At 37.9% G+C, this 19,853-nt stretch overlaps 1 protein-coding gene across 1 annotated transcript in view; it reads left to right on the forward strand.

The window, feature by feature from the left end:
* LOC128863339 (uncharacterized) overlaps nt 1-19,853 on the forward strand; it is a 106,600-nt gene that overhangs the window by 80,390 nt on the left and 6,357 nt on the right. The window contains exons 5-6 of the mRNA XM_054102458.1: nt 13,180-13,302; nt 13,400-13,583. Of these exons, the coding sequence (XP_053958433.1) occupies nt 13,180-13,302; nt 13,400-13,583 (307 nt within the window). The remainder of the gene's footprint in view (nt 1-13,179; nt 13,303-13,399; nt 13,584-19,853) is intronic.

The raw sequence follows: 19,853 nt of genomic DNA on the forward strand, positions 1-19,853 counted from the left end.
ACCAAACCCTACAATCCGCATGCATTCCCTGTAATGAGAGATGGAATTGTGGTTAGCATTGTTGACATTTGCAATGTGGCTACTAAGTTTGGTATGTGAGCGTCCATGTTTTTCAATGATGTATTCAACTGTGTGCTTTCACACCACAGCACATGGCACGCTTGCCCACAGCACCATAAAACTTGTTAAACTAGCAAAATATTGTCAGCTGAAATTTTCCTAATTAAAATTTTTAGCTTCAAACCTCTGAGTGTTAGATTTTCCATTAAAATTATAGAGGAGTAATTATGTAAGAATAGATATCTACGAGTGCAAACGTTAGCCATAGACCTCGACCATCAGCTCTAACTCTCTTGTGTGAAGGTTAAATCATCATGTCGATTGCCTTATGCTGCTTTTAATTAATGATATACAGAGAGAATACTATAAATCACATATCGCCCTTGCCGAGCGAGTTTATGCGTGACCGCCGTTTGGCTAATCCCGGATACGAAGCCTACTTTGTAGATCGAATATCAGCACTTCCACAGTTTCCGAGAGTTTTTCTGTCAATAAAATACTTTTATTTGCTTCTCTTAAAACATCACCGTAAAACTGTAGATCCCACTGATAGTAGGCATACATTTTTGAGGTACACGAATGAGCCACCAATAAAGGTTGGGCCTATGCCACAATATAATATATTTTTCACACTATATAAGTAGTAAATTCCTATACACCACTTTATAAATATTATCTTCAGTTCCAACCCATGGAGCAATAATTAAAAGTGATGTAAGATGTCTAATTTTCATCCCGTACCGGCCATCTGGAGCTACTTAATACACCCGAGATGTCCTCCTAGAAAATCTACCTTTTATTTCATAGCAAAGAGATTTTGTCAAAGATTCATTCCTATGTTTTTGCTAATTATTTTTGGCTTGACTCTTTTAACCCTAGAAAGACATTCATATTTTTAGTACACTAAAGACATTCTTCGTCGAAACGACGACAACTCTTTTTAAGCTTGCTTCAGATTGCACCAGCCAAAAGGAATAAAATATAAATGCAGTATTTTACTCTGAATATTTATTTAATAGTTTTAATACTCGTTTATTTATTTTAATATAATATAAAACTTAAAATTAAAAATATTTATTTTGAATAAAAATTTTTTTTTTGCTGATAGCCTCTGACAAACTTCAACAAAAAAGTAATATTAATCAAATTAAAATTCATTGATACTTTAATAAGATACATCTTATGCTTAAAACTAAAAATAGAAATCTGTTTTATAAGTATTTAACTTCATTTTGTACATCAGGCACAGAGATCAATTTTATGCTTCCCACACAAGCTTTTTTGACATTTGGCGCATGATGATTCGGTCATTCGACGTTTGGATGATGGACAAATCGTGCAAATCTATCTTTTTTTATTTGCTGATACCTCTCCACCGTTTTCTGCATTCTCATCATGTTGAACTAGTGCGCTTTGTATATTTTGTCGAGCTGCCGTTTTTAAAGTAACCACATTAAGTCTTTTATATAAGTGCTTTTGAATGAGAGCAGAGTGTTAACCTTTCATAAACTTTCTGCGACTAAGTGGTTTCTGTGGTTACATTTCGATTGTGCCGTAGATGCTTTTTGTTAGCTCTTTAACAAAGTTTTCTGCAAGAGGTATAATAGAATCGCTTGATTCTTTTCCTAAATATGGGCTAGCGTATACCATGTAGTTTGTTCCACTGTCACACATCATTACTATTTTGAGCCCATATTTTGCAGGCTTGTTCGGAATGTACATTGTAAAACCACATCTACCTCTGAATGGAACTAACTGCTCGTCAATGGTCACATAGGGCCCTGGTGTGTAATTCTCCCGACATTTTTGAGTAAAAATATCCCATATCTTTCTTATCGGAGCAAATTTGTCTGCTATCTACGTGTACTACCTTATCATCAAGCCTCAGGCAGGACATTAGAAATTTGAATCGGTTGTGAGTCATTGTGGATAGGTGTTTTGATCCAGAGTAGGACTGATCAAATAACTCTGAAATTGAGTGGTGGCTACCCCTCATGGCAGCTGTTAAAGCTAACATACCGATTAAAGCTTCAATTTCCTCATTGTTTGTTTCTTTTTTTTGAGCCAATTCAGTGGAATTCATACACGATCCAATTATGGTGTCTGTTATAAAAAGCCTGGAAAACTTGTAGTGGATCCACAATATTTTTGCACAAGCGAGTAGGACCACGTACTTGATGTACAATATTTTGTCCATATCTATGAGACGTAGCTTTTTGCGCCGACCACTTATGACGGTTTTCTTCACGTAATATGGTTTTTGAGAAAGTAATTATATCAGGCTTTTCAAGCAACACATTCAACGCGATATCGTCTTCGTCTGCAGAAACCTCTTCAGAAGAATTTTCTTCGTCCCTTAGCTCTCCCAAGTCTGCCTCATGCTCGCCAATAGCATAATTATCTTGATCCGAATCTATTAAGTCATCGTCTTCAGCAAGAAACTTTTCAATTTCCTTGTCATTTAAAAAGGCTTGTCTTGTCATGTCGAATTCAATTATATAAAAGCTTTTAAGACAAAAAAAAATCCTAAAAGCGATATATTATTTCGTTGCAAAAGTCACACAAAAGACATTCTTCATCCTTTCGACGACGCAAATTTTTTAAAACGGAAGGTACTTACATGCAACTACCACAGATGAACGTACGCTCACAACTAAAGCTCAGGAACTACTAAAGCTGTACGAAAAATTAAAGAAAAACAGTGAACGGAAATTATGATAATCAGTTAAATGCATTGAGCGTCGACGAAATGACAAAGAATGTCTGTCTAGGGTTAATGGACTAAATATGCGAAAAAAAGCTATGTTTTGTGCTACAACGTAAGAAACAGACGGCATTAAGACTTTTCATGTCCTAAAGACGAAATGAAAAGAAAAAAATTGACACCGATTACTTATACAGAGTCACGCTTCTAACGACAAAACCTCTGGTTCAAATACTTGCGTAAATGTCATTGTCCGATGCTCATATAACCCACTAGCGAAGGGAGCTGCATTTGATCGGTCTTCATGTAGGCTGCCAAAAGGTGACAACTGCTACAGTTGTTTTCGCACATCACAACAAGTGCAATCCGAAGGTGTTGTACGCTCAGGCTCGACTTGTATCAGCCCATGAAAACGGCACAGTTTATTGATACCGTGAACGATTAGTTCTATGTTTTTAATACCAAGTTTTATAGTTTTCAAACTGCTGCTGCAAAAAAGCACTGTGCGGTGAACTTGGACCAACAGAACGAAACTATAAGCTTAATCTACGCTTTGAATGATCAAGCACGCGCTTCTGGACGAAATTCAGAAACATTGAAGGGGGGGCACACAGGTAATCAATAATTCCCTCAGGGACTTATATCGTTATATGCAGGAGAATTACTGGCTGTAGTACATTCTGACGTAGCAATTAAATCAGGATATGCTGGAGCACTTTTTCGGAACGATGCGTGTTGAAGGCGGTACGTGTGACAATCCTAGCTCTATGGGATTCAAATATAGATTTCGAAGATATTTATTAGGGAAATGAATGCTTAGGCTACCTATTTTCTAAATGACTCAAAGGTAAATGACCAGCACGTAACACTTCAATCATAGTTGAGATCGGATCCGCCTTAATGATGCTTTTTTAGAAACCCCACGAAGTTTGCTAATAGAAGATAAGGTAGCTTCCGTTTGCCAATGGGGCATTAAATGGCACGGCGACTTTGATAGCCTACACCACAAAATTGTAGTTGACCGATTGCTCGTGCAATGAGCCTACATTCACTTGGGTTGAATCTTGTGAAAAATTCACGGAAATGGTTAAGTTGAAAATATAAATAATTCTAATCTATAAAATATCAAATCTATGATTTACACTGTCCTTTTTTCACATTTTTACTACCTTTCCAGAAAAGGGATAAACGTATGCACCTTTTTCCCATTCTTCCAAATCGCATCAATGGATTTAAGAGCATCCGAAAACAGTTGTTAAACTTTACATAAACTTTTTTATTAAATCATGCTTCCAACCAAATGTTTCGTCACATATAAAAAAACGATATTTGCCACAGGAGGCATTTAACAGATTTCTTTCATATTTTGCTCTTGGCATACTTTATATTTTCTCACGTACCAAACTGACATAAAAGTGCAACACGATATGTCTGCTGATGGTAGACGTAGTGCTCATAAAATACAATTCTTTACGACACTGGATGTAGATACACTATACGACAAAATCAAACTTTTCTCAAGATAATAAGGCTCTGCAAGGGTTAATTTCCTTACTTATGTACTTTATGGTGCACATTTTTTTACATTGAATGTTGGGTATTGGCGTATTAAGAGACGTATATTAGAATGCCATGACAAATAATTTTGTGATACATTTTAGCCCTGAAAGATAGTTATAAGCATTTTTAACCCTTTTCCACAAAGTGGCAAAAACTACCTATTTGTTGATAAGATCGTGGCTTAAAGTGAAAATGGTGGAAAGTGTTGAAAAATGTGTCCCCCACTAAAAAGAAATCAGACTGATATTCATATTTTCACACACTGGTATCCATATAAGTGAAAGTGATTTGACACCAGTTTCTTATGGCACGTCACAGCTTATTCTTCATTAAATGTGTGGTAACACTATCTAACAGGATTTTTAGAACAAAAAGTGTCCACATAATTCTGACTTTACATCATAACTTGATTATTTTTGTTATTATTTTACATTTCAGTCATATAAACCTTACGTACGAAAAGTTAAATAACCCGATTTCTGATGGGAATGATATTGTCATTGATCTATAGTAGAACTTCACGAGAAGTTGAGTGGAATATTTTAACCCATTAGCTCATATTTTGCGTGTCAATTTAAACCTGTTTTGAAGAAAAGACCCAAAAATCTATTTAAATAGGAAAATTGAGAACTAAGATATTTGTGAAAATATTTGTTACAGAATTTAGTGATGGCTACCCAAAACACAAAAGCGGTCAAAACAAGCATTTACTCGTATTTGACAAGAATACTCACCAGCCTATAAAGAATATTTTTTTCTGTTTGTAGGAATGCAACGGAGAAAATTGCATTAATACTTCAACCAAAAAAATTAAATTTACTGTCTTTAGTATAGTTTACCGTCTATAGAACAATCGCTAGGAAATACTTCAAGTTTATACTCCACTATTTTTTTCCATAACGAAAACGACAATACTGGGTTATTGAGGCAATTCATTATTTATGAAATATTTATTTGAGCTTTGTTTTGTTTCTGTTGTATTACCGCTACCGCTACATTAAGGTTCAGCAGAAATAAAGTTTCCATTAGATCCGAATTTAGTATAAAGAAAAATAAAGTCTCTTATGAAATTTTCAGCTTTTGCCCGTTTACCACTTTTGTCAAATTCAAAAAAATGTTTCAATGAAATAATATTTATTTTTACAGAATTTTTATTTTTCAATTGTTAAATTTTTCATTCACCTCTAACAAGCCGCTTAATGTTTCCATTTTTCTTTAGGGTGCAACCCATCAATTGTAAAACCAATGCTTGTATGTGTGCAAAAAATCATAACAAGCAAAACCGCATTAACCGCATTCTACAAACAACTCAAATCAAAATCATATTAACAAAAGCCACAACAAAAATATCTATGAAATAGAAATAAGGATCCACAAATAAACCACAAAAAGAAAGTCTGATAAAAAATTGCATAAATACAATAGAGCTCAATAAAGGTGAAGGCAGGCTTCAAATATGTAACATTCCATTCATATTTTTGTATACGTAGGTACATATGTATGTACATACATACATGTTACTACATATACATATGGTTTTGTTGTTTTGGTTTTTTATTTTATTTTGTAATTCAAAGTTAAGTATAATTCATTTGCAATTTCAATTATTTCAGCAATAACGAAATTTAGTTTATTGTTAAAATTAATGTTACAATGAAGCCCTGGATAGAGTACAGCACAGATAAATTTTCCGTTTAGTCGTCTTTTCAAACAGCTCAGCCACACAATTCGTTGCGTCCACGTCCACGGCTAGAAATCGACTGCCTGCCCGTTTTGTTCACTCTCTCTCGTACTCCTCGTTCCCACACTCGGCCATTCTGTACTACTCATCTGCCTCAGATGAGCTACCGTCTTCTGTTTCCCCATTCTCACTAAAGTCAGATAGTTCGCCTTCTTGCACCCATGCTTTCATCTTATCCGCACTTGTTGTTGTTGAAACGGGTCCCTCTCCATCTCCCACCTTTTCAACTTTATAACGATCAAACCCCTTCGATGCTACTACTCTGTACGGACCCAAAAACTTCGGTTTGATTTTAAGGCCGACTCCGAACTGCGTGCGTTCGATCGCCACAAGATCATTTATTTTGTAAACCGTTGCCGCCTTACGTTTTCGATTGAATTGCTTTCGGTTTTCTTCTTGCATTTTACATATGGCCTTCTTTGCGTTCTCACGTGCTTCTTCTCTACCTTTGTTGAACCCATCAATCCAATCCTCCTCCACCAATTGCATAATTTTCTCTTCGTTTTTAGTTCTCATCTTAACTCCCACCAACAGTTCGAACGGCGTTGATTGAATAGCTCGGTGAAACGTGTTATTTAATACCCTTTGTAGAACAGGCACTTGTTGAAACCATTTATCTAATTTGTCTACGCAGAGCTTCGTTAGTACAGATATGATCGTTGAGTTCAGCCTCTCCACCTGACCGTTACCTCTGGGAACTCCTGCAGTAATGTGCACAAGCTTTACACCGTGATCCTCGCAGTAACATCTAAATACGTTTGAAATAAAAGCGCCGCCACGATCTGCGATTACTCGGTTGGGGTAACCAAACGTATCTGCCACTATTTCAAACTTTTTGACAACTTCCTCGACGTTGAGTGTTTTGGTTGGAAAAAGCCAACAAAATTTTGTAAAACTGTCTATCATTGCGAAAATATATCGATACCCCTTCGCTGTTGTAGATAAAGGACCTAAATGGTCAATGTGGAAAGTTTCTAGTGGTTGTTCCCCTTTCGGTATGGGATTGAGAAAAGACTCTTTTTTTCCATGTTTTCTCCCTGCTAAGATGCATTTCACACAGGAAGCGATGCACGAATCGATTCTTTTGGCTACGTTAGGTATAAAATACTCACGCTCAATTTTTTCTTTGGTCTTTTGGTGGTGAAAGTGGCCATCTTCATGCGCTGTCCTAACAATGGCATTTTTCAACTGCTCTGGAACGACATATAAGAAAGAATTATTTACATTTTTATACAAAATTCCATGTTGGACTACATAGTCTTTATATGGTCCATGTTTCAATGCTTCAATTATAGCACATATCTTTTCGTCTTTTAATTGCGCTTGACGTAACCGAATTGATATGCTGTCTGTTTGCGCGCAAAGGGCTACTGGATTTCGGCTGAGAGCGTCAGCATGTCTCATTCTGGTACCGGAGCGATGTTCAACCTCGTATTGATAATCTTCCAGTAAAAGGGCCCAACGTGCAATGCGAGTAACCAAGTCCTTTTTCTTTAAGGTAAGAGCAAAAGCTTTACAATCAGTTACCAATTTGAAAAAGTGTCCTAGTAGATAAGTGCGAAATTTTTTAACCGCTTGAACCACTGCTAACACCTCTAATTCGTAGCTTGAATACTTCGCTTCAACGTCGCTTGTTTTTCTGCTCATAAAATATACCGGATGTAACTCCTCGTCCTCGCAGCTCTTCTGCATCAACACTGCGCCGTATCCGTGCTGACTTGCATCTGTGTGTAGTTCGGTGTACTGACCGTATTCAAAAATCTTCAAAATTGGAGGGTTCACTAATTTCATTTTAAGCTCATTAAAAGCGTAGGTTTCATTTTCCCCAAAATTAAATTTTATCCCGTTTCTTAAAAGTTGACTTAATGGTCTCGCTATAACTGCGTAATCTGGGATAAATTTACGAAAATACCCCGTAAGTCCCAGAAAACTCTGCACCTGCTTTGTAGTTCGTGGCTGTGGAAAATTCATAACGGCCTTGATTTTGTATGGTGAAGGAGAAATCTCACCTGCCTTCACAAGGTGGCCCAAATACTCGACTTCAGCCTTTAAAAACTGACACTTTGACCATTTAATCGACATACCATTTTCCTCGGCGCATTTTAAAACCATCTTCAACCGCTGCAAACCTTCATCTCTTGTTTTAGCGGGTATAATTAAATCGTCGATGTAAACTATAACGATATTTTCATTTATTAATTTCCTGAAAACGTAGTTTATGTAACGTTGGAATACGCTGGGTGAATTACGTAACCCAAAGGGCACGCGCTGAAATTCGTACTGCCCCTTTTGCGTAACGAAGGCAGTGTACTTTCTACTCGCCGGTTCTATCTCCACGTGAAAAAATCCATTCTCCAGATCGATCGTACTGAATACAAATGCTCCCTGCAGCTTGTCTAATTGGTCTTCAATAATGGGAAGCGGATAGTGGTCACGCCTGATTCTTTTATTTAGCTCGCGGAAATCTATACATAAACGATGCGAGCCGTCCTTCTTTTTTACGAGAACCACTGGACTAGCGTAATCGGATGAACTTTCCGTTATGATTTCTTTCTGCAGCCATTCTCGTACTTGCTCATCAATGATATTTTGCTCGTAGGGTGGAAATCTCCGTGGTCTTTGGAAAACCGGTGCCTCGTCTAATGGGATGATTTTCATTTGAACAGGTAATTGCTTAGGGACTTCTGGTGAGTATTCTTTAACCATTTTGCGAATCTCGTCTACCGCAGATTTGTCGCATGCAATAGAAAAATCAAGTTCGCTATCCACCGCCTCAAGTTCAATATCAGCTAATAGACATGATCTTATTTCATCAGGAGTGCATTCTTTAGATTCACCTACCTTTTTCACCATCGTCAACTTACCGGCCTCTATTTTTACAACCGCCTGTCGAATTATGCTTGCACCCAATAAAAGATTATATTTCATACACCTATCATTCACGATGTGAGTTTCAACGTCAGTGTAGATCTCGCCATTTATTTCCATGTTGAGTTTGCAGACACCTTTAGTGTGCACCTTAGAGCCCAAACCAGCCACGGATATTGATTTAGTTCTGTCAAAAGACATCGGTTTAATTATTTTCATCATCGACTCTTTGATCACGCAAATGTCGCTTCCAGTGTCCAGCAAACTGTCGATGATGACCCTGTTGACCTTCACTGGAACACACATATTGTTGACCGAAACGACATTCACCAGAGATGACTTTGTTGCTTTTGGACAGTCGTTACGCTTATGACCGAAGTCATTACATCCGAAGCACTTTGGACCTTTCTCTTTTTGAGGACACATATGAAACTCATGCTCTCTCGAACCGCAATTAAAACAGTAACGTGATTTAATTCTTGATTGCATTGTTTTGTTTTTGTCCGCATAAGCAACCTGCGTTTTCTCTTTTGGTTGACTCTCACTCTTTTTTATTTTCTCATATATTATTAGTTTTTCTTTGAATTCCTGTATAGAATTTGAACCGTACAAAATTGCTTTACCGTTTGCCGAATCGTTTATACCCTGTATGACATAACTTATAATAGAAGGAACGTCCACTTCTGCTTGTGATGCTATGTCAATCATTTTGTACAAATATTCACGGCAGCTTTCGTCGTGACTCTTTCTTGTTGTTGCCATTTTACTATGTACGTCAGCTGCGTTAATTCTGGGCTTAAACTCCGCATATAGCGAAGCTTTTAACTGAGAATATGAGCGAGGTTTGGCTTCACATTCGATATACAGTTTTGCCGTACCGCTAAGCGATCTTTTACAAAATACGTAACGCTGTAAATCTGTCCAACGGAAAGTTTCGGCATAGCTCTCAAAATCTTGCAGCCATACCTGCACGCTCATAGTTTCGTCACCGGTGAATTTTTTAATTATTCCCTCGATATCATTAAAATTAATTTTTGCGGTATTTGTACTGCCTCCTGCTCCTTCTTCCAGACGCGTAGAATTCGGCATAGTTACTTCGAAGCCAGCTTCGCGGTTGCTGCTTTGCAACTGTCTTCTTCTGCGACCGCTCATTTACGTTACTTTCGCGCTAACAAAAACTGGGCTTTTTTTTTGTTTTTTTTTTTTTTTAACAGGAATAGAATCCCGGTTGAGCCCCCACGATATGGTTTTGTTGTTTTGGTTTTTTATTTTATTTTGTAATTCAAAGTTAAGTATAATTCATTTGCAATTTCAATTATTTCAGCAATAACGAAATTTAGTTTATTGTTAAAATTAATGTTACAATGAAGCCCTGGATAGAGTACAGCACAGATAAATTTTCCGTTTAGTCGTCTTTTCAAACAGCTCAGCCACACAATTCGTTGCGTCCACGTCCACGGCTAGAAATCGACTGCCTGCCCGTTTTGTTCACTCTCTCTCGTACTCCTCGTTCCCACATACATAGATGTATATAAATACTTTTATTGAAACTTGTTCCACTTAAGCACTCAACTGTGGATACTCGCAAATCAAAGGTTGCAAATTTTTTTCTATCATACGTAGGTAATTTTTTTCTACTGTATTATAGGTACTCATATACGAGTATAAATGGCTGTCAATACAAACTTTGTGCTATCTGTAGTCTTGCTTCCGCTTTTATATTGTGCAAACATAGGACTACTATTTGCGATATTGAAATGGTTTTTCTGAATAGATTTTATCAGATATTTTTCACCTATTCGTAGTATTTTTGATAGTATGCGTGAGGCAATTATTAAATCGTATAGCAGCTTAGAGCGCATTTCCAAGCATCTTTATTATAAATTGAGAAAAATTTTAAAACTCGAGCCTTCTTTGAATAAAAAAATATATAGTTTGTTTATTTATTTAATTTTTTTAATTTTTCGATTTACTAATTCATTGCTAACACAGCAACATTATATATATATATATACATAATTGGCACGTACACCCTTTTTGGGGGTTTGGCCGAGCCCCTCCTCCTATTTGTGGTGTGCGTCTTGATGTTGTTCGACAAATGGAGGGGCCTACATTTTCAAGCCGACTCCGAACGGCAGATATTTTTATTAGGAGCTTTTTCATGGCAGAAATACACTTGGAGGTTTTCCATTGCCTGCCACATCAAGTTTAAACTTTATATAAGTCACAATACCCAGTGGGTCGGTGGAAATAATACATCCGCGCTAAGACATGCTTGTCGTAAGAAGGGACTAAACTCGGGGAGGAGAGGAAGGGGCTCGGCTCGAAAGGCCTCATTTACCCCGAGTACTACCAGCGGCAGGGCTGTAAAGCTCATCAAGATCGAGACAAGTAAGATCCTGATTAGGGTATACTAGAAAATATTCTTAGATTAGGAAGGCTATTGACTGGTGAAAGTAGTATTCTATCACCTCAGTACAGGAGGGTGACACCTCACTGAAATGGCTGATAGGCTAATGCTACAATAGCCTCCGCCATGTTAAAACTCTGGCAAGCCTTCGGGTACGTTCCTTACATGTCACCATTAAGTTGGTGGTGTAGGCTCAGTTGAGAAATCCTTACTAATTCCTGTCCCGGCTCTGAACTCTATTGCCCATGAAGCGCAGAGTCAACCCTTGCATGGCCGCCCCGCTTGCATAGATAACCATGCGGACACTTAGAGAAACCACATTTTCGTGTAAGGATAGCGGTTTGAAGTCGAAATGCAAAAGAATTGAAAATGAATACTCAAAACAGAAAATAAGCCACCGAATAAAAAACAGATGAAGGAATCAGAGATGGTCGAAATGACAACGTGGATCTAAGAGCAGCCTTCAGAAAAAGTAGTTTACTGCTAAGATTCCCACCGGCAAAGAACGCTGGAAGCGGACCAGCCCGCACTGCGTTCAAAAATATCAAAGTTGACAGCTCCGCAAATGGCAACGGGCACAGTAATATCAGCCTTCAGATGGAGGATCCCTGCAATACTGACATTGGAGGGCTACAATCAGCTCAGCATACGCAACCAGTACTCTTGCCGTGGTAGAACTGCTCGTCACTCCCATTACAGCGAATGGCAATACAGAAATTATCCCCACAAAAGAGAGCGCGTCAATCGACGCTATTGAAATGTCTCCTTGGCTCGAGCTAATAAAAACCATGAGGAGGATGGAGGAAGATGCGATCTCCCAATGTAAGTTGGTGATGAGGTTTACGTAGCAGGCGTTCAGATGTCAAAAGAACACTTGCAACGAAGTCAAAGCTGGAGTATCCAAAATGGCTGAGCTGCTAGATATAACGCTGAACTAGAGACATTCATGGAAGGCAGCAGAAGACGGAAGGTCACTCTCGAACCTCCATAAGAACACTACCATCCAACAAATAACAGATACTCCCTCTGCGACAACGGACCCGAAGCGAATGGCAACCAGCCCAGCTGCCCCTGAGAGCTGTAAGAAAGCCAGGGCAAAAAAGGACCCCCTGAGAAAACGGATGAAGGCTGGCAGACAGTTGCTAAAAGGGGCAACAAAAAGAAGTCGAAGGATAAGCTAGCCAAGACAAACAAAAGGAGGAAGCCGCGAACGCAACACGCAAAGCCGGAAGCTGTTGTGATAAAACCCGCAGGAAGCCGTAGCTAAGCCATAAAAAAATCAAATTAACATTTAAATAAGCAAGAAAAGTTTCTTTTGAATTAATACTACCTCTCTTAGTGCTAATAAATCTCTGAAGCTCGCGTCTAAATGTGTTTATACTACTTATAGATAGAAAGTCGAGTCACTCGCACCAAGAACTGTCTGTCTGTCTTTGGTATGTAGCAGCGAGAAGTTTAGAGATCCTCACTGACTTCGAGACAATTATTCTGAGGGCGAGGTACCCAGATACTTTCAAGTAGGAGATTTGTCATTTATTTACTTTTCATTACTTTTACTTACAGAGGAGAGGATACACATATACTTCTGTAAATGCGAGTTTTTTCCATCGCAGGTTTATATTGAAGAAACTAAATAGGATTAGTAGGAAACTGTAGGATTATTTACTTTGACATTTTTATTAACGAAATCTAAAAAAAAATCAATTTTGAAAAAAAATTCTGTATTTAGTGCATTCAATAAATATAATTTTTTAAGTTACTTTCTCTTTTTTTCTTGAGCGATGATGAACTTTAATTTCCCGTTTTTACATTTCGATATCTCCCGTCACTTTTCAGGTGCCGTTGCATCACATAAAAACCTATCAAATCGAACGATATGAAGAGAGTAATTTGGAGTCGGTGGTGAGCGCTCTGCATTTCATGGTGACCACACAACATTTCATTAAAGGACAAATGAGGGTAATTTGCTGTGCTGTTCAATAAATATTAATTTCACATTTGTATACGCCAACGCAAGTAGTTGTATGTTTATGTGTGTGTGTTTTCGCTTCAACAGCTCAAGTGCACTGCAAGCATATTTGATATATTCAAGGAGGAAATCGAAAGTGTCATCGAAGAGGATCGACCACGCATTATGGCCTCTGGGCGTTCATACGATATGCATAATAATTATCCGTATGAGCAGCATGCGAGCGGTGACGGCTTCGAGGATCATAATGAATCCTTTTTAACATATTCAGGTGAGTTATGTTGGAGGATGGTGAATAAAAGTAAACTGCATAGATTAAATATAATTACTGAATGTGGACAGCCGTGAAAACAATTCGGAAATTAAGCATACGTGAATTTTTCTTAAAAAAGTAAGAGCAAAAGTAAAAGTGGGAATAAAATTTAATGTTTTTAAATGCTTGTAAAGTAGTAATTTTCTGATAGTTAATTTTGAGTTAACTGCATTTGAAAGCTCATTGGCAGTCCAAGTTGCCACATATTTTTTTTAACAAACAGTGGCTCAATTTACACAAAAGTATTGTTGGCTTGAATTTTAATTGAAAATATTTTGTTCGAAACTTAAAATGAAATACGAGTATACTAATCTGAATGTTTAACAAACAAGAAAGTTAAAATAGTTTCATGAAGTATTTGTGGTGGAGGTGCGAGTATTGCAGCATAAATTCTAAGCACGGAATCAACTGCTGTTTTTTTAATATAACTGAAATTATTTAAAAATTCTACAACAATTAGTGCAGGCAATTCTTTATTATTCGTGAAACTTAATTGAGCAAAAAGTCTGCCTGAAATCTTTTGTTTCCACATAGGAAAATATCTTGTGCGGAAGTGATAACAATAGACTATGAGGACTCGTTGGAAACTTGTATGAAAACGGAAAGTGTTTAAAACGACAAGAAAACATGATAATTTGCTACGTTCCAGTCATACAGCCACTATTATGAGTGAGAAAACCAGCTATGAAAAACGTTAAGAAAAAATTGTACTCGAAGAATGGCTTGTGAACATCAGGGAGAAAGCAGCGGATAACTAATGTCGCTTCACTTTGATCGAGGCAGAGTAGTATACAGGAACTGTTAGTAACGAGACGAATTAAAACACGGCTTGTGCTGAGAGGGCATATTGTTTTTGCTAATTCAAGAGAGGATTTATTTTAATTTTTGACATTTGACAATTTACCTCTCCTAATTTTCCAGTCTCTACAAAAAGTGAGAGTGAGTGCTGTCAAGCTGATTTTTTTTTAGTTGTAGTCACAAAATCGTCAAAATAATTGTGTGAGAATTTTAATTTTTACGAAAAATGGAAGACATACAAATGTGTGGAATTGTTGAAGTTTTCTTATTTTATTCTCTCAAGAAATACGTAACATGTTCGGTAGGCCTATGGCAATAATTTCGTAATATTATAATGTCATATAATGAAAAAAGGTTTTTTTTTTGAAAAAGGAAATCGTTACTAGAAATATCAAAAATTTATAAGTAAAGTTCTACTAGGTTTAAATTCTTTGACTCATCGTTCTTGAATGATACCGATGATCTTGGGGATATAAGTGTCAGCCAGATCAATGTGTTTGCACTTAGAGCAAAATGGTTCAACGAGGAGTACCAGGTAAACTGCTACTGTGGTATCACAGTAGATCTGCAACGGTTTAAGTGAGTTGGTTTAGAGGCCGACTGCCACTTCTACCTGCTTGCCTAGTGTATTCAAAATAAAATGTAAAAAATTATTCAAGTGGTAGACTCATTTGGCATTATTTAAGCTCTGTCTAAACAATCTTTAGGCACTTAAAAGCTAATAATACTATATTATATTTCCGATGAGCCCAAACAATTTAACGCTATTTCTTTAATTAGGCCTTTAATTTATGTACCTACCCTTTTTTATTTATAATTTTATATTTTAGGTCACTGCACGTCCCACGGCTCCTCTGTTAATCTTAACAAATTTAATGACGTTAAAAACCTAGAGTCACTAAATTTCATACTCACCAATTTTTAATGAAGCCCATGTGTGTCGACCTACACACATACACACATACATATGTTTGAAAAACTTGAATGTGTTTCAACATTGGAAGCTATTTATTTAATGCAAATTGCAATAAACTTCAAATTTCTCGCTTCGTTTAATAAGCAAATCGACCTCCTTTGCCCACCACTCCTGCGAACGCATATTTAATCGAAAGCAAATCAACTTTAACAGAGAACGACTTTTGGTGTTGGTGTGTGTATACAAATTTGGAACTCCTTCGACTGCACTTCCTTAATATTTCAACGCCATATTCTCAATTCGTGAGTTTCCTGCCGCCCCCACTTTCCAAATAATGTCACACACATCGCAACGCGCCTGTTTGATTCGTACTGGTACACATACACACACGCACAAACGTTACAAAATGCAAACAAATTTCAACAGCCTTAGCTGTACTCTCGCTGCACACATACTCATATATTCATGCATACATATATGCATATAGTACGTCTAAATAAAGTAGTGCATGACGTTATCCGCCTTCAAAGCATGCAATACATCGAACGACAACGGCAACGACAACGTCAACGTTGTTGCTCAATATTTGTGAAAATATGATAAAGAAGGAAGGAGCAAAGATGTGGTGTAGGGAGTGAAAGAACATGCCCTTTGGGTGTAAATAAAAAAGAAATTTCACTAAAGTGTTTCCACTTACTTGAGGCAACATTGACATACACAAATTCAAGCAAACACGCCTAAAAGCAGACGCAAAGAATTTCCGAAGCAGGCATGCAGTGTGCAGTGGAGAGCGCAGAGATTTCACACACATAGTTCTGCATGTACAAATAGTGAAACTTAAATTGAGTTAAGCCAGTGCCACTGAAGCCTGGTGGAAGGGCAGTGGGTCTTTGGTGTGTTTTTACAAGTGTTGTAGCCGCTGCCTTAGCAACTTCCTCAGCTACAGCTGCTTATGATCAAAATAATAAACTAAAGCTAAAGCGCATTAAAATATGCAAAGATATTTATAGCACACATACGCGCATACATTAGCTCCCACTGGCAGGCATGAATCCACCGATACTCACTGTGCTACCAGAAGCAAGTGAGCCAATCAGTAGCCAACAACGCTAACGACTCTAGACACTGAAAATGTCGCCGCAAAGTCAAGGCAAAAATGTATGTCGTTCTGCCAGAAAAAAAAAAAATTGCATTGCTACGAGATATTGCTTCGTAAATGGCTACGTTCATATGGGCACTGATGGCTGAGGGCTGATGGAGCACGGCAGACAACTCGCTGCCTCAGATTGGCACTTACAGTTCATAATGCATGCAAATGCAATGTTAACATACACCAAAGTGTCAACAAAGTGCAAATTTACTACCATTTCCTACACTTTTTTGCTGCGCCTCGCACCCGCCTGCCCTTTGCGTGTTCCATCATTGAGTTGCCCTCAATTGCGCAGATTTCGAACCAGTGTGGCTCGCTTTTTTGTTTGTTTTCAACTTATTTAATGGCTACTGGCATTTTTCAAGAAATGCGGGTATGTTAGTTTTTACTCAAATATGTAAATATGTGCGTGTGTTTGTGAACTTATCCACTTTCTTCCGAAAACAATCAATTTTTATTGTTCTTCATCTTTGCTTCTCTGCTGCTCATATTTACAAAACCGTTACAAAATAAGTTCACATGGCACATGTAACGTATTTCTATTAATTTGGTATCCGCACAAAGTGTTTTCAGAGTAAATTTAATCATTTTCAAATACATCTGCCTCGCGGGCTTTATGTTTCTCGCACGAGTTTCCTTCTACGCAGAGTTCTTTTACGCATTTAAGTACTGATAATTTGTATATCCGCGCGCGTAAGCTCATGAATAATATAATTTGGTCACATAACGGTAATAATGTTGATGTAATGCAGAAGATTGATGGGATTTAGGTTGGCGCACTGCCCAAGGCTCTCGAAGAAAGGAACACCCAGTGACCTTAGTCGTCTAGCTGACAAAGCCGGACATTTACAGAGAAAGTGCTCAACAGACTCCTTCTCTGAAAGATCCCCACAGCTTCTGAAATGCGGGTTAAATGGTAACCCTAGCTTTTCCGCGTGTGTGCCGAGCATCCAGTGACCGGTTAACACAACTATGAGTTTGAAAATTGAACGGCGAAGAGTCCAAAGGACTTTCTGAGTCCTCCGTATATTGTACTGTGGCCAAAGAGTTTTCGAAATAGCACATGAAGAAATGGAGATCCATCTTTTCTGCGCTTTCCTGAGAAATAATTTGTGCAATTCTCCTTTAACAACTGTGCGCTGAGGCCAATTCAGTCTCCTTCCTGACAAGCTCATCAGCAATTTCATTTCTCCTCTTTGTTCCTATGTCCTGGTTCCCAGATCAGTGAAATGTTACCTGCAGACCCAGGAGATTTGATCTCCTCCTTACAGGAGTTTACTAGTTTGGTTCTGCACCATGGCGTCGTTAAACCCTTAATCGCGGCTTGACTATAGGAGAAAATGTTAATATCTCCCTCGGTCCCACGTTCCCTAAGCATTTTGCATGCCTGCAGGATCGGAAAGACTTCTGCCTGAAAACCACTAGCAGTATTCGGCAGTTTAAAAGAGGTAGATTAATTAACTGATTTAGAGAAAACCCCTGCTTCGACTCCCGATTCCATCTTGGAGCCGTCAGTGAAGACAGAGGTGCAAGCTTCGGCGCAGATTTTCCCTTCTCTCCAATCTTGCCTATTTAGAAAGATTTCCCTAGCACGACCCTCAAACCTAGTTTGCGGATAGAGAGATATGTTCGAAGTTCGGAGAAATACGGTTTGAACTGCCCGAAAATGCTACCATGTCCCTTGAGAGATTGACTTTAGAGGCCAACTTCTGATTGCACTTTGAGCTGCGATGGAAATGACGGAAAAGTCGATGGGAAGTAAGTGCAAAAGGACATTCAGCTCAGCACTGGGGCAAGTTTTACTTGCTCCGGTGATGCCAATGCATGTAGTCCTTTGCACCCTCCGCATTTCAGTGATATTATAGCCCTTCGGAAGAGCTTCCCACCAAACCAGGCATCCATACGTAAAATTGGCAAAACCACTGCGTTGTACATCCACAGCATGACCTGTGGCTTGAGTCCCCATTTTTTACCGAAAATAGATTTGCAGCAGTAGAAGGCTATACTGGCCTTGTTTATCCGATTTTCAATGTGTAGCTTCCAATGGAATTTGGAGTCAAGTATCACTCCAAGATACCTAACTTCCGATGAGAGCGGGAGAATTAATTGGGAAGTTTAACGTTTAATTTGAGAAGTCTAACGTGTGGAGCTTTATATTTTCTGGTAAATAGCACCAGCTCTGCTTTGTCAGACATCAGATATACAGATTTTTATATAAATACGGAACCTGAAATTTTCATTACCTGCTTTGTAGAACAATCTGCCCTATAAATATTTTACCATTTTTGATGCTTTTGATGAATTTAAATAAAGCTGTAATCCCGCAAGCGGCTTCACAAATGTTATTCTGTCATACTTTCCTTTTCAGAGAAAATTCGTCTGTAGAGCAAGTCCCCTTTCAATTTGTCTTGTCGAAGAAAACAGCTATAATAACGAATTCTCTTTGGACTAGTTCATAAGAAACCCTTTAAGCAGCATGATTTGAGAGAAAAAATAATATGTGGCGTACCGAACTGCTTTTTCAATTTAAATTTGGTGGCTTTTGAGTGTTTCTTAACCGTCCGTTGTGCGAAAGTTTTATATTCTTTCGTTGTTTAAAATGGCCTGGCCAGGCCACCTATGAGAACACAAGCTTTATTTAATAAAAAAACAGATTGATTAGTGTTAAAAGAAATTTATTTATCAAGGTTTATCCTTCTTACTGTTTTTTATTTGAAAAATTCAATTCATAAATAAATAAATAAAAAAATATAAAATTTTAAAAGTTGCTTATGAAGTTGACGTAGTTACTGCAGCTAGACATATGCTGCAAGGTAGGTTTTGGTTTCTAAACCGTGAGTTAAGCACATTGCATCTTTGCAAATGTGGCAAGTAAATCGGGTTTTTCTTTTAAACTTATCCAGTTTGGTACATAGCTTGCACAATGGCCGGTACTGTGAGCTTACGGGCTTTGATGCACTTTTTTGTGCTGGGGCCGTCGAAGTTGATGGTGGATCCTGTGAGAGATACATTATTTAAATTAATTATATGTTTCAGTACGAATTCGGATGTTTGTATAAATACTTACATAAAATACATTGAACTTTTGCATTGCTATTTTAATTCCTGGTCTACCATATACCCTGGGATTTGCTGCACGTGTTTCCATAAGGGGGATTGTCAGCTGTTCAGCCAATTCTAATATAAAATCCCTTCGTTGGTCTGACTTGGTCGCAAATGCTTGTATATAATATTATATAAGAAGCCAAGCCAGTAATGTCAAGCATATTAAAAAAAGGGCCATAGGCCACCGGTTTGTTGCGCGTTTGCAATTGTAGCCAGAAAGCATTTTGTCCATTGTATCAACCCCAGACTTATTTTCATT

This window comes from Anastrepha ludens, chromosome 5 (genome assembly GCF_028408465.1).
Source record: "Anastrepha ludens isolate Willacy chromosome 5, idAnaLude1.1, whole genome shotgun sequence".
Classification (NCBI taxonomy): domain Eukaryota; kingdom Metazoa; phylum Arthropoda; class Insecta; order Diptera; family Tephritidae; genus Anastrepha; species Anastrepha ludens.